This window comes from Camarhynchus parvulus, chromosome 7, assembly GCF_901933205.1.
Source record: "Camarhynchus parvulus chromosome 7, STF_HiC, whole genome shotgun sequence".
NCBI lineage: Eukaryota > Metazoa > Chordata > Aves > Passeriformes > Thraupidae > Camarhynchus > Camarhynchus parvulus.
In genome coordinates, this window is record NC_044577.1 from 24,584,109 (window position 1) to 24,605,308 (window position 21,200).

General features: G+C 40.2%; 1 protein-coding gene across 3 annotated transcripts in view; it reads right to left on the reverse strand.

The window, feature by feature from the left end:
- The window catches only part of CNTNAP5 (contactin associated protein like 5), a 271,197-nt gene that overhangs the window by 18,927 nt on the left and 231,070 nt on the right, over positions 1 to 21,200 (reverse strand). For 2 of the 3 annotated variants that reach the window (XM_030952826.1, XM_030952828.1), the window contains 4 exons: positions 19,888 to 20,127; positions 18,349 to 18,573; positions 3,488 to 3,618; positions 1,931 to 2,015 (listed from right to left, as the gene is read on the reverse strand). In XM_030952826.1, the coding sequence (XP_030808686.1) occupies positions 1,931 to 2,015; positions 3,488 to 3,618; positions 18,349 to 18,573; positions 19,888 to 20,127 (681 nt within the window). Of the gene's footprint in view, positions 1 to 1,930; positions 2,016 to 3,487; positions 3,619 to 14,523; positions 14,717 to 18,348; positions 18,574 to 19,887; positions 20,128 to 21,200 lie in introns of those variants that run through there. The other variant, XM_030952827.1, reaches the window with a different exon arrangement.

The window sequence follows — 21,200 nt, forward strand, 5'->3', positions numbered from 1 at the left end:
GATAAAAAATGGTGGAGAGCACTTGGTAGACCAGATGGTTGTGTCACCATTCAGAGGGACGTTGACAAGCTGGTGGAATGAGAAAACAAGAACACTGCATTTCAGCAAAGGAAATGGGAAGATCTGCACTTGGTTTAGAAAGAACCCCACCCAGCAGCACTGGTTTGGGGCTGAGCAGCTGGTAAGCAGCTTTGCAGAGAAAGACAGCTTCCCAGTGGGTGGAAAGCATGGACTTACTGGAGTGAGTTCAGTGAAGGGCTGCAAAGATGATTTAGGGACCAGAGCAACTCTCCTGTGAAGAGAGGATTGATAGAGCTGGGAGTGTTTATCCTGGAGGGAGAAGACTGAAGAAGGTCTGTGATTTTCTGAGGGCACAAGGACCCAGCATAGCTACAGCTGTGGGATAAAACCTGGAAAATTAAATCCTAATACAGAAGAAACAGTTTGTGGAGATTCACTTAACATATGAAAAAGAAACTGGCATTAGAATTAGGCTGGAATTAAAGTGACTTGCTGGGATGCATTGTGTCATTTCCAGTATGGCAATAGTATTTCACCACCTGGATGGCCAAATTTATGGCTTTAGTGCCATTACAGAATATGAACTATTGTTATACAAAAACAAAAGCCCAATAAAATTTGGGGCAAGACAGAAATAAAAGAAGGATAAAAGTCAGTGGTGTTCAGTGGAACTGAATGCCTGACCTTTTTGGTTTTGCAACAATTTGCACTTGTGAAGTTAATAATATTTTTGTGACTCAACCTAGTTTCTCTCCATAATGCTGAGCTGCACCATGTCAGCTTGCTGACTACATTTTTGAAGGTCTTTGCTACCTTCCATCTTTCTGGTAAAAAAATCCTTGCTTTATTGATTTGGTGTCTATAGCCTGAGTTCTAGGTAGAGGTCAGGATGAGTAATGCTCTTTTAGATTTTTAACACTACAGCTAAACATTGACAAAGTTGGAATTTTAGCTTAGGTCTGAATTGGGCTGAAAAATGTCATGTTCCCAAACCAGTCCACAAAGGCTTGGAAGATGGCTGCATTCTGAAAAAAAAACAAACCCATTATATATAACTAAGGGGATAATCAGGTCCTGCTCTTAATTAAATGCACTATTATCACTCCACAGGGTTACACTGCACAAGCAGGCACCAGGGGATGTCTGTAGTGCCTGTCTAGCTGCCAGTCCCACAGGCCTCGTGTGCTAATAATGAAACATATAAAATTGCAATGGTGACTCAGATGTCAGGCTTCATATGGAGGTCCAATTTGAACAAAGGACTGAAATGTCTGTAAAGAAGGTCGTATTTAGAATCTTACTGGGAAAGAACAAGACTCTAATATAAAGGAATATGACATACTTGACAATAAAAAAGAGTAGTTCTATTTTCTAAATTTCAGGCAGGATTTTCCAGGGCTTGTAATGACTTTCTAGTGTGGAGGAGTAAAGATCAAGGAAACATGTACAGAACATGCAGAATTGTGGCCTAAGTGCTATATGCAATATTCCTTGCAGAATTCAAATGGAAAAAGACTGGCAGTGACAAAAAGGGCAGAGAGCATGAAGGCTCCATTGTGCTGTTCTTATCATTAGGAAACAGAAATGGCTGGAGAGGAGGAAGCTGCAGTCAGCAAAATGGTATCATTAGGCTAAGATGCTGCCCTGTGCAGCCACACAGGCTGTATGAATCACTTCACTGGAGGGAGCAGTCAGAGCACTTAATATTGCTATCGATGCAAACAAGTAAAGCTGCCAAAGTTTTGCATTGATGAGATATATAAATAGAGTACTGGAATGCTCAGGCCAACTCTTCCAGCAAAAACCATCCAAACAAACTCCCAATTCTATCAAAAACCCAACACACAGCACAGACTAATTCCAGCACTGTAACATCTCATGAATCAGGAGTATATTTAGTAGAACCTACCTGTGACCTTGCCCAAGGTGAGTGATTTAACGGCCTTGAAATCAATCTCAGAAAAGTTGTGTTTGAGTTTGAGAACTTGATCAACCTGGAAAAGGTCAATAAAATTACTTCAGTACAACAGTACATGGACACCCCTAGATCTCATTGTACTCATTGCAAACTTCTGGGAATGTTCTCAGCTGCCAATCTGTTAATTCTGCCCCCAAGCGTGATTCAGTTTCTAAAGATAGCAAAGTGGATGTGCTTTGATTTTAGCATGAGAAGCTGAAAGGTATACCAGAATAGTCATATAAAGGACTTTGAAGAAAGTTCCCCTGCAGAAAAGCTTAAAATGTTTGACCCTGAAATCCCCCTGCTTCCCAAAATCCATGTCTAGTCACTTCAAAATACACTCAAAGGAGTCCACTCTAGAAATGTATTGTGAAGAATTAGTTCTGCACAGAAGAAAACCACAGAGCAGCAGACAATAGAAGACTGGTACTTGAGGAAAACCCTGGCTTTTAGCATAACCTTCTTCTTAGATAATGAGGCCTACCCACTGTAGTTGTGTGATGTGTGATTTTACCACCCAGAGATGGAAACTGTAGAGAGAAAAAAATGCAGTGCTGTGTGTTTCTATCTTTTCATTCTATTCCTAAGATACAACCTCTCTATAGACTCTGCCACCCTTCCTTGTTAAATGATTTTTGCCCAGATCTAGCCAACCTGTTTTGCAATATGGATGGCTATAATTAGCCTTAGAAGAAAAGCAGAAGGAGCAGCAAGATGGTCCTCTTCTCCCTACCTTGGAAAAATAGGTGATGCAGGGGAGCAAGGCAGAGGAGGGGTTTTGTCCCTCATGGGGTTGTCACCCTCAGGATGGCTTGCTTCCAGTTTCTAGGATGCAGCACTGCCATGTACATGGTGACTGCACCCTGCACTCCCTCAGCTTTTCCTTTTCTGTGAGAGGATAAGGCAGCTGGGGTCATATTCTCCCTTGGGAAACATACCCTAAATGAAATTAAATTCCTCAGCTTTCTTCTCCCTTTTGCAGCTTTTCCATGATCCCTACTGTGTGTTTCAATGGAGACTACAGGTCACACAGACATTCCTAAGCCCCAGAACCACTCCAGTGGTCCAGATGAACTTCTGGCCAAAGGTGTTTCCTAATTCACAGTTTGTCAGAAGCAAGGTAAGACCCTTCATGGAAAACACCGCTGCTGGGCACTCTTTGAACAGGGTCCAGGTGGAGCTCTGCTTGAAGCTACAGGGCTGCTCTGCTGCTGAATCAGTGTGAAACCTTTGCCTCCTGCCAGTGATCAGGCATGGAGATCAGGGAGTCTGATTCCCAGAATTCATAAATCATACAATGGCTTGGGATGGAAGGGACCTTAAAGACCATCTCGTTCCAGCCCTCGTGCTGTGCACAGGGACAGAACCCACTGACAGAGCAGGGTACTCAGAGCAACCTGGCCTTGAACACTTCCAGAGATGGGAATCCACAACTTCTCTGGGCTACCTGTGCCAGTGTCTGTGGCCTGAAGTGCTGTTTAACACCCAGCACAAGCCATGCCATACCTGAATGACGAGCTCTCTGCCTTCCCTAGTAATCTTCACACGGTGCAGCTCTCGGTTGGCAAAATTTCCAGAGTCAATGGTGAAAATGAGGAGCCCATCCTTACTCAGCTTGTATCGGACCTGTAAACTTCCTTAAAAGCAGAGAAAAATTGTACATGTAAAGCCTGTGTCATTAATGTGACAACATTCAATAACTTTAACAACAAATAACTAATTTTCTTTTTATTGCTATGGAGTAACAAGGTTAATAAGTCAAGAAGAAGGTTCAAAGAGTTCAAGCTGTAATGAAAAGCGTGAAGAAAATAATGCACTGGAGGAGCTTTCCTTCCTACTGTGTTAACAAACTGCTATGGAAACACATAACTTAATGAGTAACTAAGTATATCAAAGGCGAGTGTGTCTGTCTGCAGGTCAGACACTGAGCACTGCCACAGCTGATCTACATCATCCTGCAAGGGATCACTTCCAGCAGAGGGCATGCAGGGCTTGCACTGCTCTGCTAAACTAATAATGCTGGGTTTTTATCATTACTTTTCATCCAAATGTAACAGACAACACAGAAGACAGTGACAACTGTAAGAATTATAACTTAATTCCAAACAGTTAAAGTCCTGTACTTATGTTATCATTTATGTGAAATAAAGAAGTACCTTTACTTCTAACATATTTCAAGGAATTAATGTAATTCATATAAAAATGAATGCTAAACATCTCATTCAGTCTTGCTATCAAAATAAGCATTGTGACTTCTGATAAATAACATACTGTAACAAAACAAAATGCACAAGGAAATGAGGAACCCAGTATGAATTTCAATCCTTTAACAAATGACTACAAGAAATGTGTGTAGATGATAGATATAGATAGATATAGATATAGATATATACACACATGGAGCTACATATGGCATAATCTAAAAGAAAAAGTATCTATTCTGGTAAAATCCTTTCAAGCATACTTCTCTGGGAATTAAATAGCAGAGAAAAAAAATCTGAAATTTCTCAACTCTTTTTATGCATCAGCAACCAAAATTCATGGAACTGTAGTACCATAGAGTTCAAAAGCTTTTTCTGGTACTATTTTAAATTGTCTCCAAAGAGAAAATAAATGCTGACAGCACCCCAACCCTGAGAAACGGTCCTGCATTTATTCCCTTTTCTGAAAATTGTCAGGAACTTTTCCACCTGCACACACCTCACAGTGAAGTTGTTAGTCATTCAAGATGGAATCCCTAGTCCAGTTAAGATCATCCCCCCTCCTTTTCCCTTGCCAGGATGTTTTCCTCCTAAGAGCTGTACTTAAAAAAAAAAGTTTTATCAAATTCAGTATGTCCCAGATGAGCAACTGACACTCTCTGGGATTTGTAGGATAGAAAAAAAGCTTTCAAAATCAAGAGGGAAAATGAGAATGAACTACTAGGATGAAGGCTTTTTAGCTGATTGAGAAGTCTTCTGGACCAAGAGAAATTTTAAAGTGAAAATGAAAAAAAAAGTGATGAAAAGCATTTAAATTCTCACACATAGCTATGGACATTAGAGGGGAATTTGTGAAGACATCAAGGTCAGTAAAAGCTGCTAAATTATTCAGTGTGATATTATAGGTCCCAATTCAGCTGCCCCAAATCATAGTGAACAGCTCCCAGCCCTCATTGCATAGTGAGGGCAAGGAGGTGCTGCCTATCACCATGACTGTCACACTCAAAGGTCCAAACCTAAATCACCATCACATTATCTGGTACTGAGCAGAAGATGCATCAACAGGGATTAACAGTGTAAACATCTTAGAAACACATGAGAAAAGAAGCCCAAGCGCAAGGAAGTTCTTCAGATTTGCTCTGGGCAGTGGGAGAGCTGATAGAAAGTAGAAAGGTTGACTGACCCTGACACCACAGCCAAGATCACCACACAGAGTAAGATGGAACTAAAATATGGTATTCTAACAGACTGGTCCAAACTAAAAATCATGTCTTATCAGAAGCCCTTTATAGGCTGTCTCTTACCTGGAGCCTTTGAAAGGGATGTAAAGCAGAAAATGGAACAGGGTCTGGGTGTGGTCTGTGACCTTCAGTTTGTAAATGTGAAAAAGACTTCTCTGCTTTTTTTGAAGGCTATGAACACACATGTGTATAAAATTGTAATTATGTATGCAGGTGTATGCAGGTGATCAACAACAACAACCAGCACATCTGTGTTCAAAGGGAGCCAGCATGACATGCAGTCTATCCAGGCTCTCAGCTGCAGCAAACAGGGATTTACCCATTGACTGTCACGGAAGCAGTGATTTTAAACCAGAAACCATCTGTTCCATTTTTTGGGAGACAATGGAGGAGGCTCTTGGCATCCATTGAGAACAGATCTTACTTTCTAAAGTGGTGCAATTTCACATTAAATCATGTAAAGAGATCGAAGAATGGAATTTTATTTTGTCAAATTGCTTTGAGTTCCAGTGGCAACTCTTTTTATGGACAGCTGCTCTTCAAAACTATTGAATTCAAGTTGGCATTTTGCCTGGGGTCAAATATGTATTAATATAAACCAGAAGTACATGACCTTATCTACTGTTGTGCTTTTGAATTTTCACCATTGTAGATGAGAGCTAATTTTGCCTTGGATTCAATACTAAAACTTCTGTGTTCAGATTACAGAAAAATTTTCCTGGCAGATTAAATTGCCATTTTATTACTTGCAAGCAAAATTAATGGATTGTTAATTAGGATTATTATTAAGAATTTTATTTTGTCCTCTGAATTTTCATTATCTGGTCCACTGACTTTCTCCATCACATCAGCCCAGTGTCAGAAACTGCAAATGGAAATCAGTGTATAAACCATCTCTATTCTCCCTATTCTCTATTTTGCATCATTTTTGCCTTGCAACAGGGGTTCACACTAATCATGAGCAGTGTAATTTCTGTCAGTCTTGTTGTAGTCGTGCCTGTCATCCTCTTTTCAGCTCTCCATGTCTGAGCATGCACACCTGGAGTGTCATAATGCTCAAGCAATGCACAACCAGCTGCATCCTTCTCTAATGCACGTTGAATTGCTGGAGCAATTGTTAAGTCAATAAGGGAGAGAGAGAGAGGAAAAGGAAGATTTCCTTCTTTTGGCCTTGGGCTGGAAAATTTTAGTGGGCTCATTACCCCCGCAGTATTAGGTAAGAGTAGACTCACACATGATGATTGTAGTTATCCATCCCCTTCATCTTGGAATGCTGCCCCTAGAGCAGCCTGAGAGGGGGGCAGGCTTAGCTGGGCCACAGAGCTACCGAGCACAGCGTGGCTTCTTTTCAGCACTTCCTGAGGAAATGATTCCACGTGGGCTGCCGTGCTGCTGGGATGAGACCACTGCCAGAGTCAAAGCTGGATCTCTGCACATCGCTGTGGGCCTCAGTCTGCAACACTAAAATCCACGGTTGTGGGGCTGATTGACATCCCCCTGAAGATATCAAACAGCTAAGAGCCATTTTAACAGGATTCCTGGGGGTTCCCTTCTGCAGAGGGAAGTCCTGGGAAACAGAGACCAAAGGGCATGATTTATGCCATCCCATGCTGGTGACTAAGTCTGAGGTGGCTTTTCTGAAACAAAACACTCCCAGGACACTCTTTCAATGATGATGGAGGCCAGCACTTGTACTTGCTAGAAGAACACTAATGATCAGTGCCAGCATAACCAACCTCCAGGCAGCTACGGGAACAGCATGGTGCCTTCAAACTGCTTCCTTTTTCTGAGGACAAGCTGCTGTAGCAGCTCTTATGTCTAGTGGTAATAAGGACACAAAACTGGTTAGAGATTTCAAAGTGTTCAGTCTGAAGAACAAAAAAAATATATTCCCAGACTGCACAGTGTGAAGAAATAGTGTGGCCATGATGTTACATATTCTATGTCCCAAAGCTGTGCTGATTGAACATGTCAACAGGAGAGCTGCCTTTCTTCTCTCTGTGTCTACAGCAGCATCTGAGTGGAATATCAGAAATAATCTGTTGGCTCTGTGGCCTATGCCCGCCAACTTTACATTCATTCTGGACTGCCAAAGCTTGTGTTGAAAATCAAACAGTAATTTTTAAATCACCACCCAGAAAAGGGAAAATGTTACACAGAATGTTCCATCTCAGGAAAAGACTCCCTTGTTTGAAAGACCTCAGCCAGTGCTAGGTATTTGGCAACAAGATTAAAGCAGCTTTGCAGAAAAGAGAAATCAAATATCAGGAATTTGGTCGGTAAATCCATCATTCTTAAGTCAAATTCTTGTCAGACATGTCACCAAGACCACAGGTCTTGTGTCATTTCATCTTGAAGGACTAAACAGCAAGGAAGGGAATGGCATCTGTGTGAGTCTGAGACTTCTCTGCAGGACCTTTATTTATGGAAACCGGTTTTAAACGAGCCCAAATTGAACCCAACGACTCTTGCCAACTTCAACAGCACTTTTTAATGACTTATACTGGCTGGAGCAGCTGGTGAGACATCTTGCTCTGCTCAGAGAAGCTGAGGTTAATTCAGGGAGCACATGTGGGTGGCACATGTAAAATGTACAAATTTATCACCATAGTGTAACATCACTTACACATTTAAACCAGGGCAGCTGAAGCTCTGATTTGGGGTTAATGTGCATGTATGAAACAGTGAAACACTGCATTAGATAAAAGGGCATTGGACAACCCCTGCATGTCTTGCTGCCTCAGAGCCGCCCAGGAAAGTGTTTAGGAGTAACAAAACATCTTACAGCTGTCTCAAATTGGCAGTCACCCTTGTTGGACCGCTAGACTTTAACTACACCACCACCACATGCATTCGCCAGACTCACCCAAGCTGTAGCTGAAAGAGAATATAATTAAGGAAAGCATAAATTAAACAAAGGGTGGAATATATTAGTGAGGCTACTGATGTTGCAATTATGAAAAAAAAATTAAATTAGAAAAAAAAAAGTATTGGTTCAAAAGCCATTTGCAGCAAATGAGGTATAAATGTTTTTCACTTCTGACTGCAGAACAATACATGATTCTCTTCAGACATCTCTACCACAAAATATATCTCTGGGAACTTGCACAGTTTCAGTGTGGCAGTGTCCCTCTTCATAGCCTAGATATTTAAAAATGAACCACTGTTTTCTCAGTTAGGAGCAGCTGGCTTAGAAACATGTTCCTTAATTAGCAGCTTCTCCCCAGGGATATTTACTCAGTAAATTTACTCTCCATTGGAAGTGCTGCTTGTGATTTTAAGAACAGAGCCCATCTCTTCAATGTCCAGTGGCATTTAACTAAGAAAGTACTTGCATTTATTTAGGAGGTGGCTCTTGCTATTTGTTTTGCATAGAAAAAAAAAGAAAAAAACTGTTGAACATGTTTGCTGATATTACTACTCAGCTATTACACTTGCTTAGACATTACTGTTTCATAGGGTTTAAAAGAAAAATCCACCACTCAATTTTTTGCAGTCTCTTCCTGTAATTAAAAAAATAGGAGATTATTTGAATGCCTCTCACTCAATGCTTGAGACATTCAGGACTCAAGGATCATATTCAGGCCATCCTCTATTAAAGAAAAAAAAATAGGAAAAACAACACTTGCTCTTCGTATTGCATTTCTTCAACTTAGAAAAAAACACACACAGCAAAAGGAGCCTATCTGGAGGCCCATGACCTCGGTTCACTCTACAATCCTGCTAGACAGCTGGACCCAGATTGAGATTGTCACTTAAACATCAATAAATGTAGCTGGTTCCCTTACGTGACTGAGAAATGTGTTTAACCTTCACAGACATCTCATTCCCACCAGCTGCCAGTTGGCTGAACACAGACTGACCAGCAATTAACAAGGAATGGGCAGATGCTTCTTGCTTCAAAGGTAGAAAATATAGCAAAATCTAAAAAATTACCCAGAGGACCACAGTCAGAGAGCTCATGATGCACACACTGAGTGGCCTAAACACAGAGCTTATTGCAGTGATTTTAAGGGGACCTCTTATGTGAACAAAACCACTCATGTAGATGGTGATGTGGCTGACTCTAAAATGGCAATAGGGCTAACCCATGGCTGTGGGAAAATAATAAACACTGTCCCTCCAGTTCAGCTCATGGGTAAGCATGCACAGTGGTGCTTTTATGTACCCTGGAGGCAATAGACAGAGCGCTGCCACAATTTGGGATCTGCCAGCTTGGTGGCTGCTGACAAACATCTTCCTGCTTTATGCCACAGTTTATCCACTGGTAAAATACATGAATGTTCATCTGTTGGAAAATGACATGAAGCCTCCAAGGCAGGAGCAATTTAAAAAACCCACTATTAGTCATTATCATTATCTCTACGTTTCCAGGTATTTCTTTTTGGTGAAGGAAGTGTTTACTGTTTCTTTTACAAAGTGATGCAACATTAACTATCTTTTTTTTCCCTAAAGGTGATTGAATATAAATACAAAGAAGAGAACTGAGGGTTTCAGTTGCAGCTAAATCTCTCTGAAAGCACCTGCTTTCTGATGGTAAAGTTTATTCTAGTAAATTTTAAATCATACCTTTCCTACAGATTCTTTGAAATTTTAGACCCTTCATTAACAAAAGCTATCACAGAATCATCAAATGGTTTGGGTTGGAAAGGACCTACAGATCATCTAGTTCCAACCTCTCTGCCATGGAGAGGGACATGGGAAGGGACACCTTTCATTAGACCAGGTTGCTCTAAGTCATATCCAACGTGGTCCTGTACACTTCCAGGGATGGGTATCCAAAAATTCTCTGGGCAACCCATCCCACGGCCTCAGCACCCTCACTGTGAATTTCTTCCTAAAATCAAATCTAAACACACCCTCTTTCAGTTTGAAGCCATACCCCCCTTGCCCCATCACCCCATACCCTCTCCAGCTTTCTTGTAGCCCTCTTCTAAGTACTAGAAGGGCTCTAAGTCTCCTCAGAGCCTTCTCCTCTCCAGGCTGAACCCCAACTCTCTCAGCCTGTCTTCACAGGAAAGGTTCTTCAGCCACCTGACCATTTTTGTAGACCTCCTCTGGACTTGCTCCAACAGGACCACGTCCTTCTTATGCTGGGATCCCTGAGCTGTTTGAGTGCTCCAGGTGGGATCTCACTACAGTGGAGTAGAGGGGGAGAATCCCCTCCCTTGACTTGCTGCCCACACTGCTTTGGATGCGGGGACCATGCAGGGGCTGGTTGCCTTTCTAGCTTGTGAGATCACGCTGCCAGGTCATGTTGAGCTTCTCATTAAGCAAAGCTCCCGCGTTTTTTCCCCCAGGGCTGGCCTCAACCCAGCCTATACGTGTGTTTGGGATTGCCCAATCATGTTCAGGACCTCGCATTTAGCCTTGCTGAACTTCATGATATGCATCTGTGTCATACTTTTGGACCCTATACTCATATCTCTGCTCAAATCTCCCTTTCTGTCTTTAAACACACACTGGATGCTAATTGTTTCACACTCAGACATTCAGGAGGCCCCATGGTTTACTCACATTTGTATGAAGAAGAATCTTGCCAGGCTTCCATCTCCCTCTCTACATTTTACTTAAGACTTGCAGAACAGCCAGGATGGCAGGAAGAGTTTTTATTCTTTACCCAGTGATTGGAATACAAAGTATCATCCCATGAATTTTATTCCAAAAGTTCAACCTTACTTTGCAAATTATGCAACATCATTAATGCTGTGTGAACAGCTCTTGGGAAAAAAACCCAAACCTGTTGTTGTGATACTCTGAGAAAGTCATCCCAGCCTGCCCTCACAGAGATTCTGGCTCACAGTTTCTTTTTTCCTAATATCTTTTAACTATTCAATTCCATTTTGGCAGTGCAGATGCCTGTTCAAGCAAGGACTCGTGTCATGCTGACCTAACAAATAGCCATTATGTTCAGCAATGAGAACACAGTAAAAAGATGGTATGAACAGGAAAAAAAAGAAGCAATTTGAGCACTGCATGATGCCTGAGCAGAAGAGCGAGCAATAATCTTTTAGACAAAACTACTGAAAAGTAATCATATGCTTCTTCTAAAATGTCCTTTTCATTCTTAACTCATAATACAGGCAGCACAGAACTTTGTGGATTAATGGCTGTCCGAGGTTAATGATGCCTGTTTGTGTTGAGCTCTAGAGGAACTGCCTGACTGATCAGGAAACTCTGGGAAATTTTCTGCTCCTCTGACCAGCAAGTCGATCTAAGGATTGCCTATTTCATGGGTTATGCCAGTCTCTGTGGATGGAGATGTTGGATCCTTTAGTGAGTGACCTCCTGATTATAGCAAAAACTAGCTGCAACCACTGGGATACAAAGAACTGACTGATGTTCTTAAGTCATCTAATGGGAAAAATTAGAGGAAGAATGAATAATTTACCTAGTAAAAATCCTTTTGCAAGAACCATATAATGGTAGCATTGTAATGACTTTTCTCTAGTAAAATACATGCTTACACATATTAACTTCCAGTAATCTACCTTCAAATGCATATTTTTGTGATTTTTCACAAAACCATAGAATGGCTAAAGTTGTAAGGGATCTCTGAAGGACATGATGTCCATCCCTGTCCTACTAAAACCACTCTTCTCCTGCTCAGCTCTCCAGGGCCAGGTCCTGTTTTTGAATACCTCCAAGGATGGAGACTGCACAATTCTCTATGCATGATGTACCAGTACTCAGTCACTCATGCTAAAAGTCTCATGTTTTGGTTTGTGCCTTTTGAGTGGCCTTGCAATGACATCTTCCAGTTCTCTCAGCCCTCGTGGGTGTGCCCCACCTGGGCCCATGGATTTATATGTGCCCAGTTTGCTTAACGCCCATTCCCAGATCTGATCCTCTTTTACCAAGTGTACATCTACCTTGCTCCAGACCTTTGCCCTGCAGTTCCTGAAGGCCACTCTCACTTGTAAAAACTAGAACATAAACACCCTATTTATACACCCATAAACACTGCCAAGAAAGGCAAGAAGGAAGGAATCACCTTTTCGTGATGCAGACAGGATAACTGACATGCTGATACTATATGGAAAATTAACACGTTAATAGGGATACCATATACAAGAAAGAGGAGGAGATTTGTTTGGACCCAGACTCATCTTCCAAGTATTTGGCTCTCTGTTGTGTACAAACAGCTACACTGCTCTAAGGCAGCATTTAAATCAATGGTTCTGCTGGACTACTGCTTACTACACAGCTCAGTCTGTCTATAAAACAGATAATCTTAAATTAAAAGTAACTGAAAATCCACAACCACAAATTTTCTAGGCTAAAGCTTTCAATAACAGGAGTTCTGAAATACTCTTCTTTCAGAAGACCATATATGTATATATATATATATACACATATATATACACACAATATATGGAGCATCTATCAGACAGAACCCTCTGCCCTTCCTCTCATTCCTTTCAGGACAGTTCCAGGGAAATCCAACAATAAAAATGACTTATCAGCTGGAAAATGTGAACTAGGAACTCAAGTCTCCTGGGAGATAAACACCTCCTATGAGCAATGGAGACACAGCTTTTCTTCCCAGCTGATTATCTGCAGCTAATGGTCTGGAGTTTTATGCCAGATAGCAGTAAGTTCAAAGTCAGACTGTATATAGCTAGAGCACAGATCAATTATTCAGCCTGTTCAACCTTTCCTGTTCTACATAATCTAATTACAGTTCTCTTGTTTTCCCTTGTGGGTCGCCAGAACATCTATTGGCCCTCCAGTATGGCAAAATAGTCTTCATGAGTGCAAACATGTCCATGAATTCAGCTAATGAGACAGATCTTTCAGTTCTCTTCTCTTGGAAAGCAGAGATAGAGATCTGCCAGAGTCCTTGGCTGAATTTTATGGCAGCTTCTTCTTTCAAGTTAGTTTTGCACACTTAGAAATTTAAAGTGCCATATGCTAACACAAACATAAGACAGAATTGGGTTTGGGTGCCAAGTCCACCTCTTTCTTCAAAGACTTTTTAGTACTGGATTTGAAGTGAAAACTCTAATCAGCACTCCTATTCTCTGTGAAGTTGCTTACAGCAAGGAAACATCTAAGTGACCAGAGTGATTTCTAACAACAGAAGTCTCTCTCTTTAGATAAATAAGATGATAGATCTCCTGCCACCCCAACCATGCCTACTCATGGTACCAAAGCCAGCTTCCCATTTAAGGCAACTGGGGAAAATTTCTTTTATATTCATCATCACTGATCAAACTGTCTCTGGTCCCTCACACAGTAAATAAAATAAGATTTCAGGGGCCAACTGCAACAGTTGCTTGCAATTATATTTAGAAGACATTCATGCTATCTGCCACATAATGGCTGTGAACCAGAGCTAGACTGGGAACAATCCTCAGTCACTCACAGCTACTTGTCTCCTCCACAAAGCTGTCTCCCACACTTCCCAACAAGACTTTCTTTCCTGCTCCTGATCTGTTAAAAGTAACTATACCTGAACATTGTCACCATTTCCCACTGCAGTCACACAAACCGAGTAGGGTGTTCAAAGACTGCTGCCAGTCTGTAAGGCACAAGGTGTTCTCAAAAGAGAAGACAACTGCATGAGCAATACAGTAGTTGAGAGGGTCTTTCTGAAGCAATAACTTTCTGAAGTTAATATCCCAAAACCCAGACAGGAAGGAAAGTAAGTAAGGAAAAGGAACCAGAAGAATCACCCTCTGAAATCCACCCAAATCCTATTTCCCATTTTAGTTTTGACCCATTAAACTTCAGAGGGTACAGTGTGAACAGGATCAAAAGATTCCTTGCCTCAAAGACTGAACTGGATTTTTTGCATCTCTTTTCCACTGAGTGAGAAAAGCTTTGCTTGTTGGAGATGCAGCTCAATGCACTTGAAGGCAAAAACAGTACGGAGAATTTACATGCTTTCATTAGAAAAACTGTCTCTGACTCAGAGACAGGAAGAGATTACAGGAGATTAGGAGTTTATAAGAAAAAATGAATCAGTAGCTTCTCACTGACAATATTTGTTTCTTTTCTTTTTTAGAGTGTTAACTCAGCTTACCTCTGTTACACATTGTGATTTCTTTTCCTATTCACTTCAAATATCAGCTGATTTCAATACATTCTAGGTCAGAGAAGTGGAGCTGATATAAGTCCTGCTACTGTTTGCTGAGCATCAGAGACTTAAGAATTACTTGAGATGTTTTCATTTGTACTGCTGTTTTTAACTGTGCCTTTTTCCTTGTCTTTAATCTTTCCTATGCAAAATCAGAGTCTTGCTTTCCAAAAGAAATGGAGAACACAGCTCAGTGTGATGGCAATAGATGCTGGAAAGGTGGAAAAAGAAAAAAAAGGACTCAAATTGTTTAATTTCTTATGAGATTAGATAACAAATACAAATAATTTTTCAATCACTCTAGCATAGTTTGAGATTCTATCTCTCTTTTTTGGTGCTAGCTATCTTCTTTTTTTTTTCTAGATTAGGAATCATATTGTTTCCATGGAGAAAGACAACAAAACTGAGAATCAAAGACTTGTTAAAACATTTTCTAGACAACATATTTCATCATATTCATATTGCATTTGATTATTTGCAGGGTGGTAGGAAAAACGAAGAAAGGAGAAATAAAGTGTATTTCAACATTCTTTCTTTTAACACTTTTATCTCCCATCATTTATTACCTTTAGGGAGCAAGGCAAAGATTATATTTCAAAGGTACTGGTTATTTTGTGAAATCATATAACTGCAAAAATGCACAGTGAAAAGCTAGCTTGGGAAAGAAAAAAAAAAATATTCTTTGCTTGGTAGCACCTTCCCATGATATGGATAATTTCTGTGGATTGACACACTGAGAAGACTAATTAGAGATATTTACCCATTTTCTGTAGCTTAGTAACAGGCATTATAATTTGAAATTTCTACAGAAAGAGATATTAAAAATGCCAATCATGCCAGTACTGCTAATTGCTTGGATGTGAGGCCAATGGGACTACATGAGCTTTAAATGCACACCCACCCATATACAATATATGCACATAGATATGTAGCTGTAATTTAAAAATCCATGAAAGACCGGAGAGGAAAGGAAGATGCTCTTATATGTATAAAATTTTCAAATCACATGTATGATTTCAAGGCATCAGTATTAACTCATGGAGGAAGCAATCCCTAAGTCATCTTTAAAACCATCAGCTTTTGAAACCTTACCTGTAAACTTTTAGGACATGAGCCCATTGACCAGAGGTAAGAACAAACTCTGTGGTATGGAATATGTTCTATAGGTGGAAACTGCTTCTAGAAGTATTATATACATAAAAATGTACTGAAATCAATAGGTTTTAGGAAATATTTCACACCTGACTGAATTAGACCATAGTTGCCTATACAAGTTCACTTTCATATAAGCCCTTTTATTATACTCTAATTATGAATAATCCGTGAAAACAGTTTCACTTCTTTAATGTCTAATATTTAATGTGAGAAGTCAGAAGTAGGAAAAACATTCTTCTCATAGTCACTTTTATTAAGCAATACTTTGCCTAGTTATTTTGTGCATAATAGAAAAGAGAATAACAGAATAACATGAGTAGCAGCTTCAAAAATAGTTACAAAAGGTGAAGTATTAAATTATACATAGACTGTTCCTACATATTTTTTTAACAAGTGGAAAGGGACTTGTGATTATGGTAAGGAGTATTACTCCAGAGTCTGCTCACCTCCTAAGTGAGAATGCCCATTCCCATTTCTCCAGGAGCCTAACCTTTATTTAACCAATCAGCTATCCAGCAGGGACCTGCTTATGTCCCTACCATACACTGGCAGACTCAGCAAGATTCCTTGAAAGTGAGCCAATAAGAGAGACAGAATCACACTCACTTTTAATGCTACAAAGGACATTGATATTCATAGTCCAGTAACTTTATGGCAAGCATAAACCTCTTGGAGGAAGAAAGAGTAACATATCTGAACACTATTTTCATTGGAATAATTTCAATTCCAACAAGACTAAAAAGTAAAAGGACATGAAATTTAACGAATTATTCCATTTGGGACAAAAGGCAGAGAATATACATGACTGCAACGACTGTCTTGTAAAAATGTCACAGAAGCATGCACTGAGAAATCCTGAAGGAGACTTTCAGGCGTCAACAAAGGTCAGCTAGTTATCTTAATCATTCTTTGCATATAGTGCTACACTTTATAGTCCAGAATTTTGGAGCCTGATGTCTCACCAACCCTCTAAACAACTGTTACCATAATATTACAAATAAAAAGAGGTGCAGATCTGAGAAAAGCACCATGGTTTGTACTGCCTGACTGTGCTGAGTGCCTCTTTCCATCTAAGTCAAAGGGAACTGATGGGACATTTGCAGCTGACAAAATGAAAGGTCATTTTCATTGTCTCAAGCTCTGCTCCTGCTGAGCTGCTACAGGACACCCTCATGTCTTGATCCCAACCCCAAGCACTATTAGAGACCCCCCCCTAGAGTTCCACAATTATAGGTTGCTCATAGTGTATTCCATCAATAGAAGTCAATTGACTCATGCTTCTAAGGTCATTTCAGACTACTCTGGCAGCAATAAAGGTGATTTAAATGGGTATTATATTGTGATTAACTTTAGGGCTATTTCCAATTGCCTGAGTGGCATCAAGAGACCCGAGTGTAACTGAGAAGCAGATTCCAAGGTTTCACCTCAGCAGGGGCTAACCTCCCATCACCCTGGAGCTACACACTAGAATATTCATACATCTGAAAATCATAAACACATGTCTACAGGAGCAAATTAGAGATGGAAATCTGGGACTGGACAGGAGAGGGTTAGGGTCACCTCAGCAGCCCCATGTCCCTGCCAAAGCTTCACTTGGAGTAGATCTGTTCGGGCAGTTACTATTCTAGTTGCCTCTCCCAAGGATTAGGGTGCCAGTCCACTATCCCATGCCAGCCTCAATGCTAGCCACATGACATAAACAAGAGAGAAACTACTGCAAAATCTATGTTGAGAATAAAACTTTTTTTTTTTAATCTTCTATGGTTTTTATTTGACAGTACTTGAAAGCTTACTTATTTTGGAATTTTCAAGGCTTCAGAGTGGTCTGGGTCATTCAGTCAAATCTACATATTCAGCCACATTACATTAACTTCCTATTGTTCTGCCACAGGCTACTGACTCACAAATATGCTTACTCATCACTTCCAGTTCTCCAGTGCCTGATAACTCTTGGAAAATTCAGATTTCCCCATTTGTCTAGGATGATATTTGTCTGGATTGAGTTTTCTGAAAGCACTGCAAGGACTCAGGAGCCTGAGTTTTACTGAGAAGACAAAGGTGTATGCCCCTAAAATCTTTACACATTTTCAAAAAGTACCCACATTAAGTATCTTTAAACAGGAAATGGGTTTACACCTCATGTTTTGGTCAATTAACCTAGAAAACTTTGACATATTCTGGCTTTAATATTTAGACAAAATGGTTTTATTCCATTGACACAATCAGGTGAGGGGCAATACATGGCCCAAGACAGAGTGCAAAGAATAAAATTACAGTGTATTTCTGCACCAAGCGCTCTTGTACATGGTATTTCTCATTCCCTTATCTTGGTGGCCTAATGAATCTCACTGTGGAATAAATAGCAAGAAATACTATTGTAAAACCCTGCCAAATGGAAGTCAAAGCACATTTTAAGCCCCAACAACAAGATTACTCAAAGACTGAATAGGCAAGTGTAGCACTGAATGCCAAAAAAAGAGACATAAACGAGAGTGATGGCCATTTCACAAACTGAACACCATGAAGTTGATAAAGTTGAAGACACAGAAATGAACTTAAATCAGTGCAGAATTCTATACTATTCTCCCACAAAAAAAACCCCACAAACAAATGAACAAAAAGCAAAGTGCCCAAAAACTCCACAGAGTTGCACTGGTCTCCCTTGGGTAGCAAATCAAGACTACTCACCATTCTTGGAGAGAATCACAGCCAAATATTCATGGAAGTAGGTGTTGATGTACAGCAGAAGGCTTGGAGTGTGTGCTGTGAGAAAGCTGAATGCAATATTCTCCTTGGACACAACAGCATCCACATAAATGGCAGAGCTTGCGGTGCTTGCATTCTTTGTGACAGGGTAAGGTTCTTGGAAAGTATAGGTAACAGAAGTGCCAGCTTCAAATAATGCAGAAACCTCTGAAAGCAGATATAAACCAAAGGGATTATTTCAGTTACTGCATTTTCAGATCTCCCAGGCAGGAATGGACCAGAACTAACTGCCTCAGAATGGGAACACCGCAAAACACCCTTGATCCAGCTGACATCACCTTTTCTTCACTTGTATAAGAGTGTGTCTTTCCTTGCAGATTGTTTGTCTGGCACAGAGAGTAACAGTGTATGGAGACATAAACTCAACTATTTCAGTGCTGGAATCAGAATTCCACAAGATGGAACAGCCCAAATGCCTGTCAGCCAAATAAATTCTTTGTTCACCATGTTCTGACAGTGACATGTAAGGCAACAGTCTCTGTCTTGACACCAAAATAGATTTGTTCTTTCCAGTCTCCTTTTTAAAGAAATTAATTATGAAAGCAACACTTTGACCAAAGACAGCCAGTAAGGGAAGCTGTCTCTGGGAGCATCAAATAAAGACAAACATCAACCTGTGCATCCTCAGATCCTTAGAACTCATGCTTCTGTTTTCATAAAACAACTAAGCCAATTTACACCAGCAGATCATGCAGCCCACTTAGCAAACGTGTAGCATTTGCGAGGTGGGGGACAGCCATGGAAATGAAAAATTCACCATGCACCTTGCTGTTAGCGAGTAGTGATTTTGTTAGTTCCAAAAAACATGTTGTCTAAATTAGATGCTCCATATTTGCCCTGTTTTTTCTGGTGTTGACAGCATCTTCTATAAGCCACCAGAAAGGTTCAGTGAGGACACATTCACCAAAGACTGAACCATGCAAATCAGTTTTCTCCTGAATGCTTCATGCTTATTTTAAAAATTTCTTAACGTTTGGATGGGCTGTCTCAGGAATGGAAAAGAAAACAACATAAAAAGACTACCTCTTTTTTGTCACATCAACGCTCTAAAATTTTGTGAAGAAAAACCTTAAGGATTTGTTAAGGTGAACAAAAGAAGATGAGGTTTAAAAAACAAGCAACCTAAATATTTAGACATGGTCAAACACCTGCTATAAAACATTTCAGCCCTATTTCCTAAAGTTTGGGGATAGTTACACGCAATGGGAAACATGAATCATAGTGGGATATAGTGATTAAACTATTAGTACAACTAACACCATTTTAATTTCTGAGGCCAACACAGAAGTCAACAAAAGGAGGTGTTAGTGTCTGCTTAAGATAAACATTTAAGAACATCGAAGGAACAATTGATAATAGAACATCTTCTTGAGATGTGGGGACACCAAGCTGTCATGAGTGAAATGGCGGAGTAATTCAGAGTTATTGCACAAATAACTGGGATCAAAGCTTGCTGCCTACCCTCCTTGCAGAAAGGTCCTTCATAGGCCGAGTTGGTACAGTCACAGAAGTAACCATTATACTTTTCCACACATCTTCCTCCATTATGGCAGAGGTTCCCATAACTGCTGCAATGTCCTGGGCATCCAGGTCTTACACCAGGTGTCATTTTAGCTCTCTCCTCGAGGTCAAGTTTCTGTCCATTTAAATGCAGGGATCTAATACATCCCAAAAAGCCCTTCTGTCTGGAAGCTGTTCCCCCTGAGAAAGAAAGAAAAATGCACTCACTGATGAGTCTAACCAGTAATCAAAGCCATGAAGTTCAATCCTATCCTGAGGTACAAATATGGATCCACAAATTTTTAAAAAATACTATATATCAATGCATACAATAGTAAAAGATGACAGATGGACAGCCCTAGAAACTAAAGGTATCTCTCTATTTTTATGAAAGAACTAGAAAGTTGTATATGACACTTTCTTTTTGTCGTTCTTCTCTTTTTTGGCTAATCTACTGCCCCGTCTGGCATTGAAACCCAAATTCATTTAGGAGAAAGTTAGCTTCTTTATCTTATGTCTGCATATCACCAAATATATCAGAAAACCAAACCGAAAATGTTGCGGTTTTTGTTGTTTTTTTCCTATTTGCTGCCTTAGTACAAACAACACCCTAATCCCACCAGCAGGAGAGTTACACCTGCTGATGAGCCCAGATAGCAGGGATGAGTCATGTTCAGCACCAGGCCTGCTGGCTGGAGGGAAACGACTGGGGTCTGAATTTATGCATGACTGCCCAGCCTGTTGTGTTGCATGTCAATGGTCCTTGCAGGCCTGAAACATGAGTTCAGTTCACAGATGTGTTATTCAGTACAATGGTTAGACATAATTGCATTTCTTCCTGGAGACCAGAGCTGTATGCAAGAGGGCAGTTCAGTCTCTACAAGCTAACCAGCATCATATCTGTCAAATGAAACTGCTAACAGTGTTTAGTGAAGGCACTTTTCCATAAGAGGTAATCTCTGAGAATGATAATAATGATGATTGTTGAAGTTCTCTATGAAAATATGACAATTTTTCTTATCGTACTTTTTTTTTTTTGGCAGTTGCCAATGTTTTGCTTTTGAAGATACTGCAGTTTTGATTGCTGCTAGGAAATCTAATTCTGGTTCAGGAGTTATCAGCATTTGCAGATTCTTAAAAGCTAGCTTTATTGGTGATTCTCCTGCAAAAAGTAGTATGAAAGAAGTTATTATTCTTCTACAGAAATTGGCTCTCTTTCATAGTGTATGACTTAAAAGTTTATATCACTTGATAAGCCCCAGCAGAAGAGCATT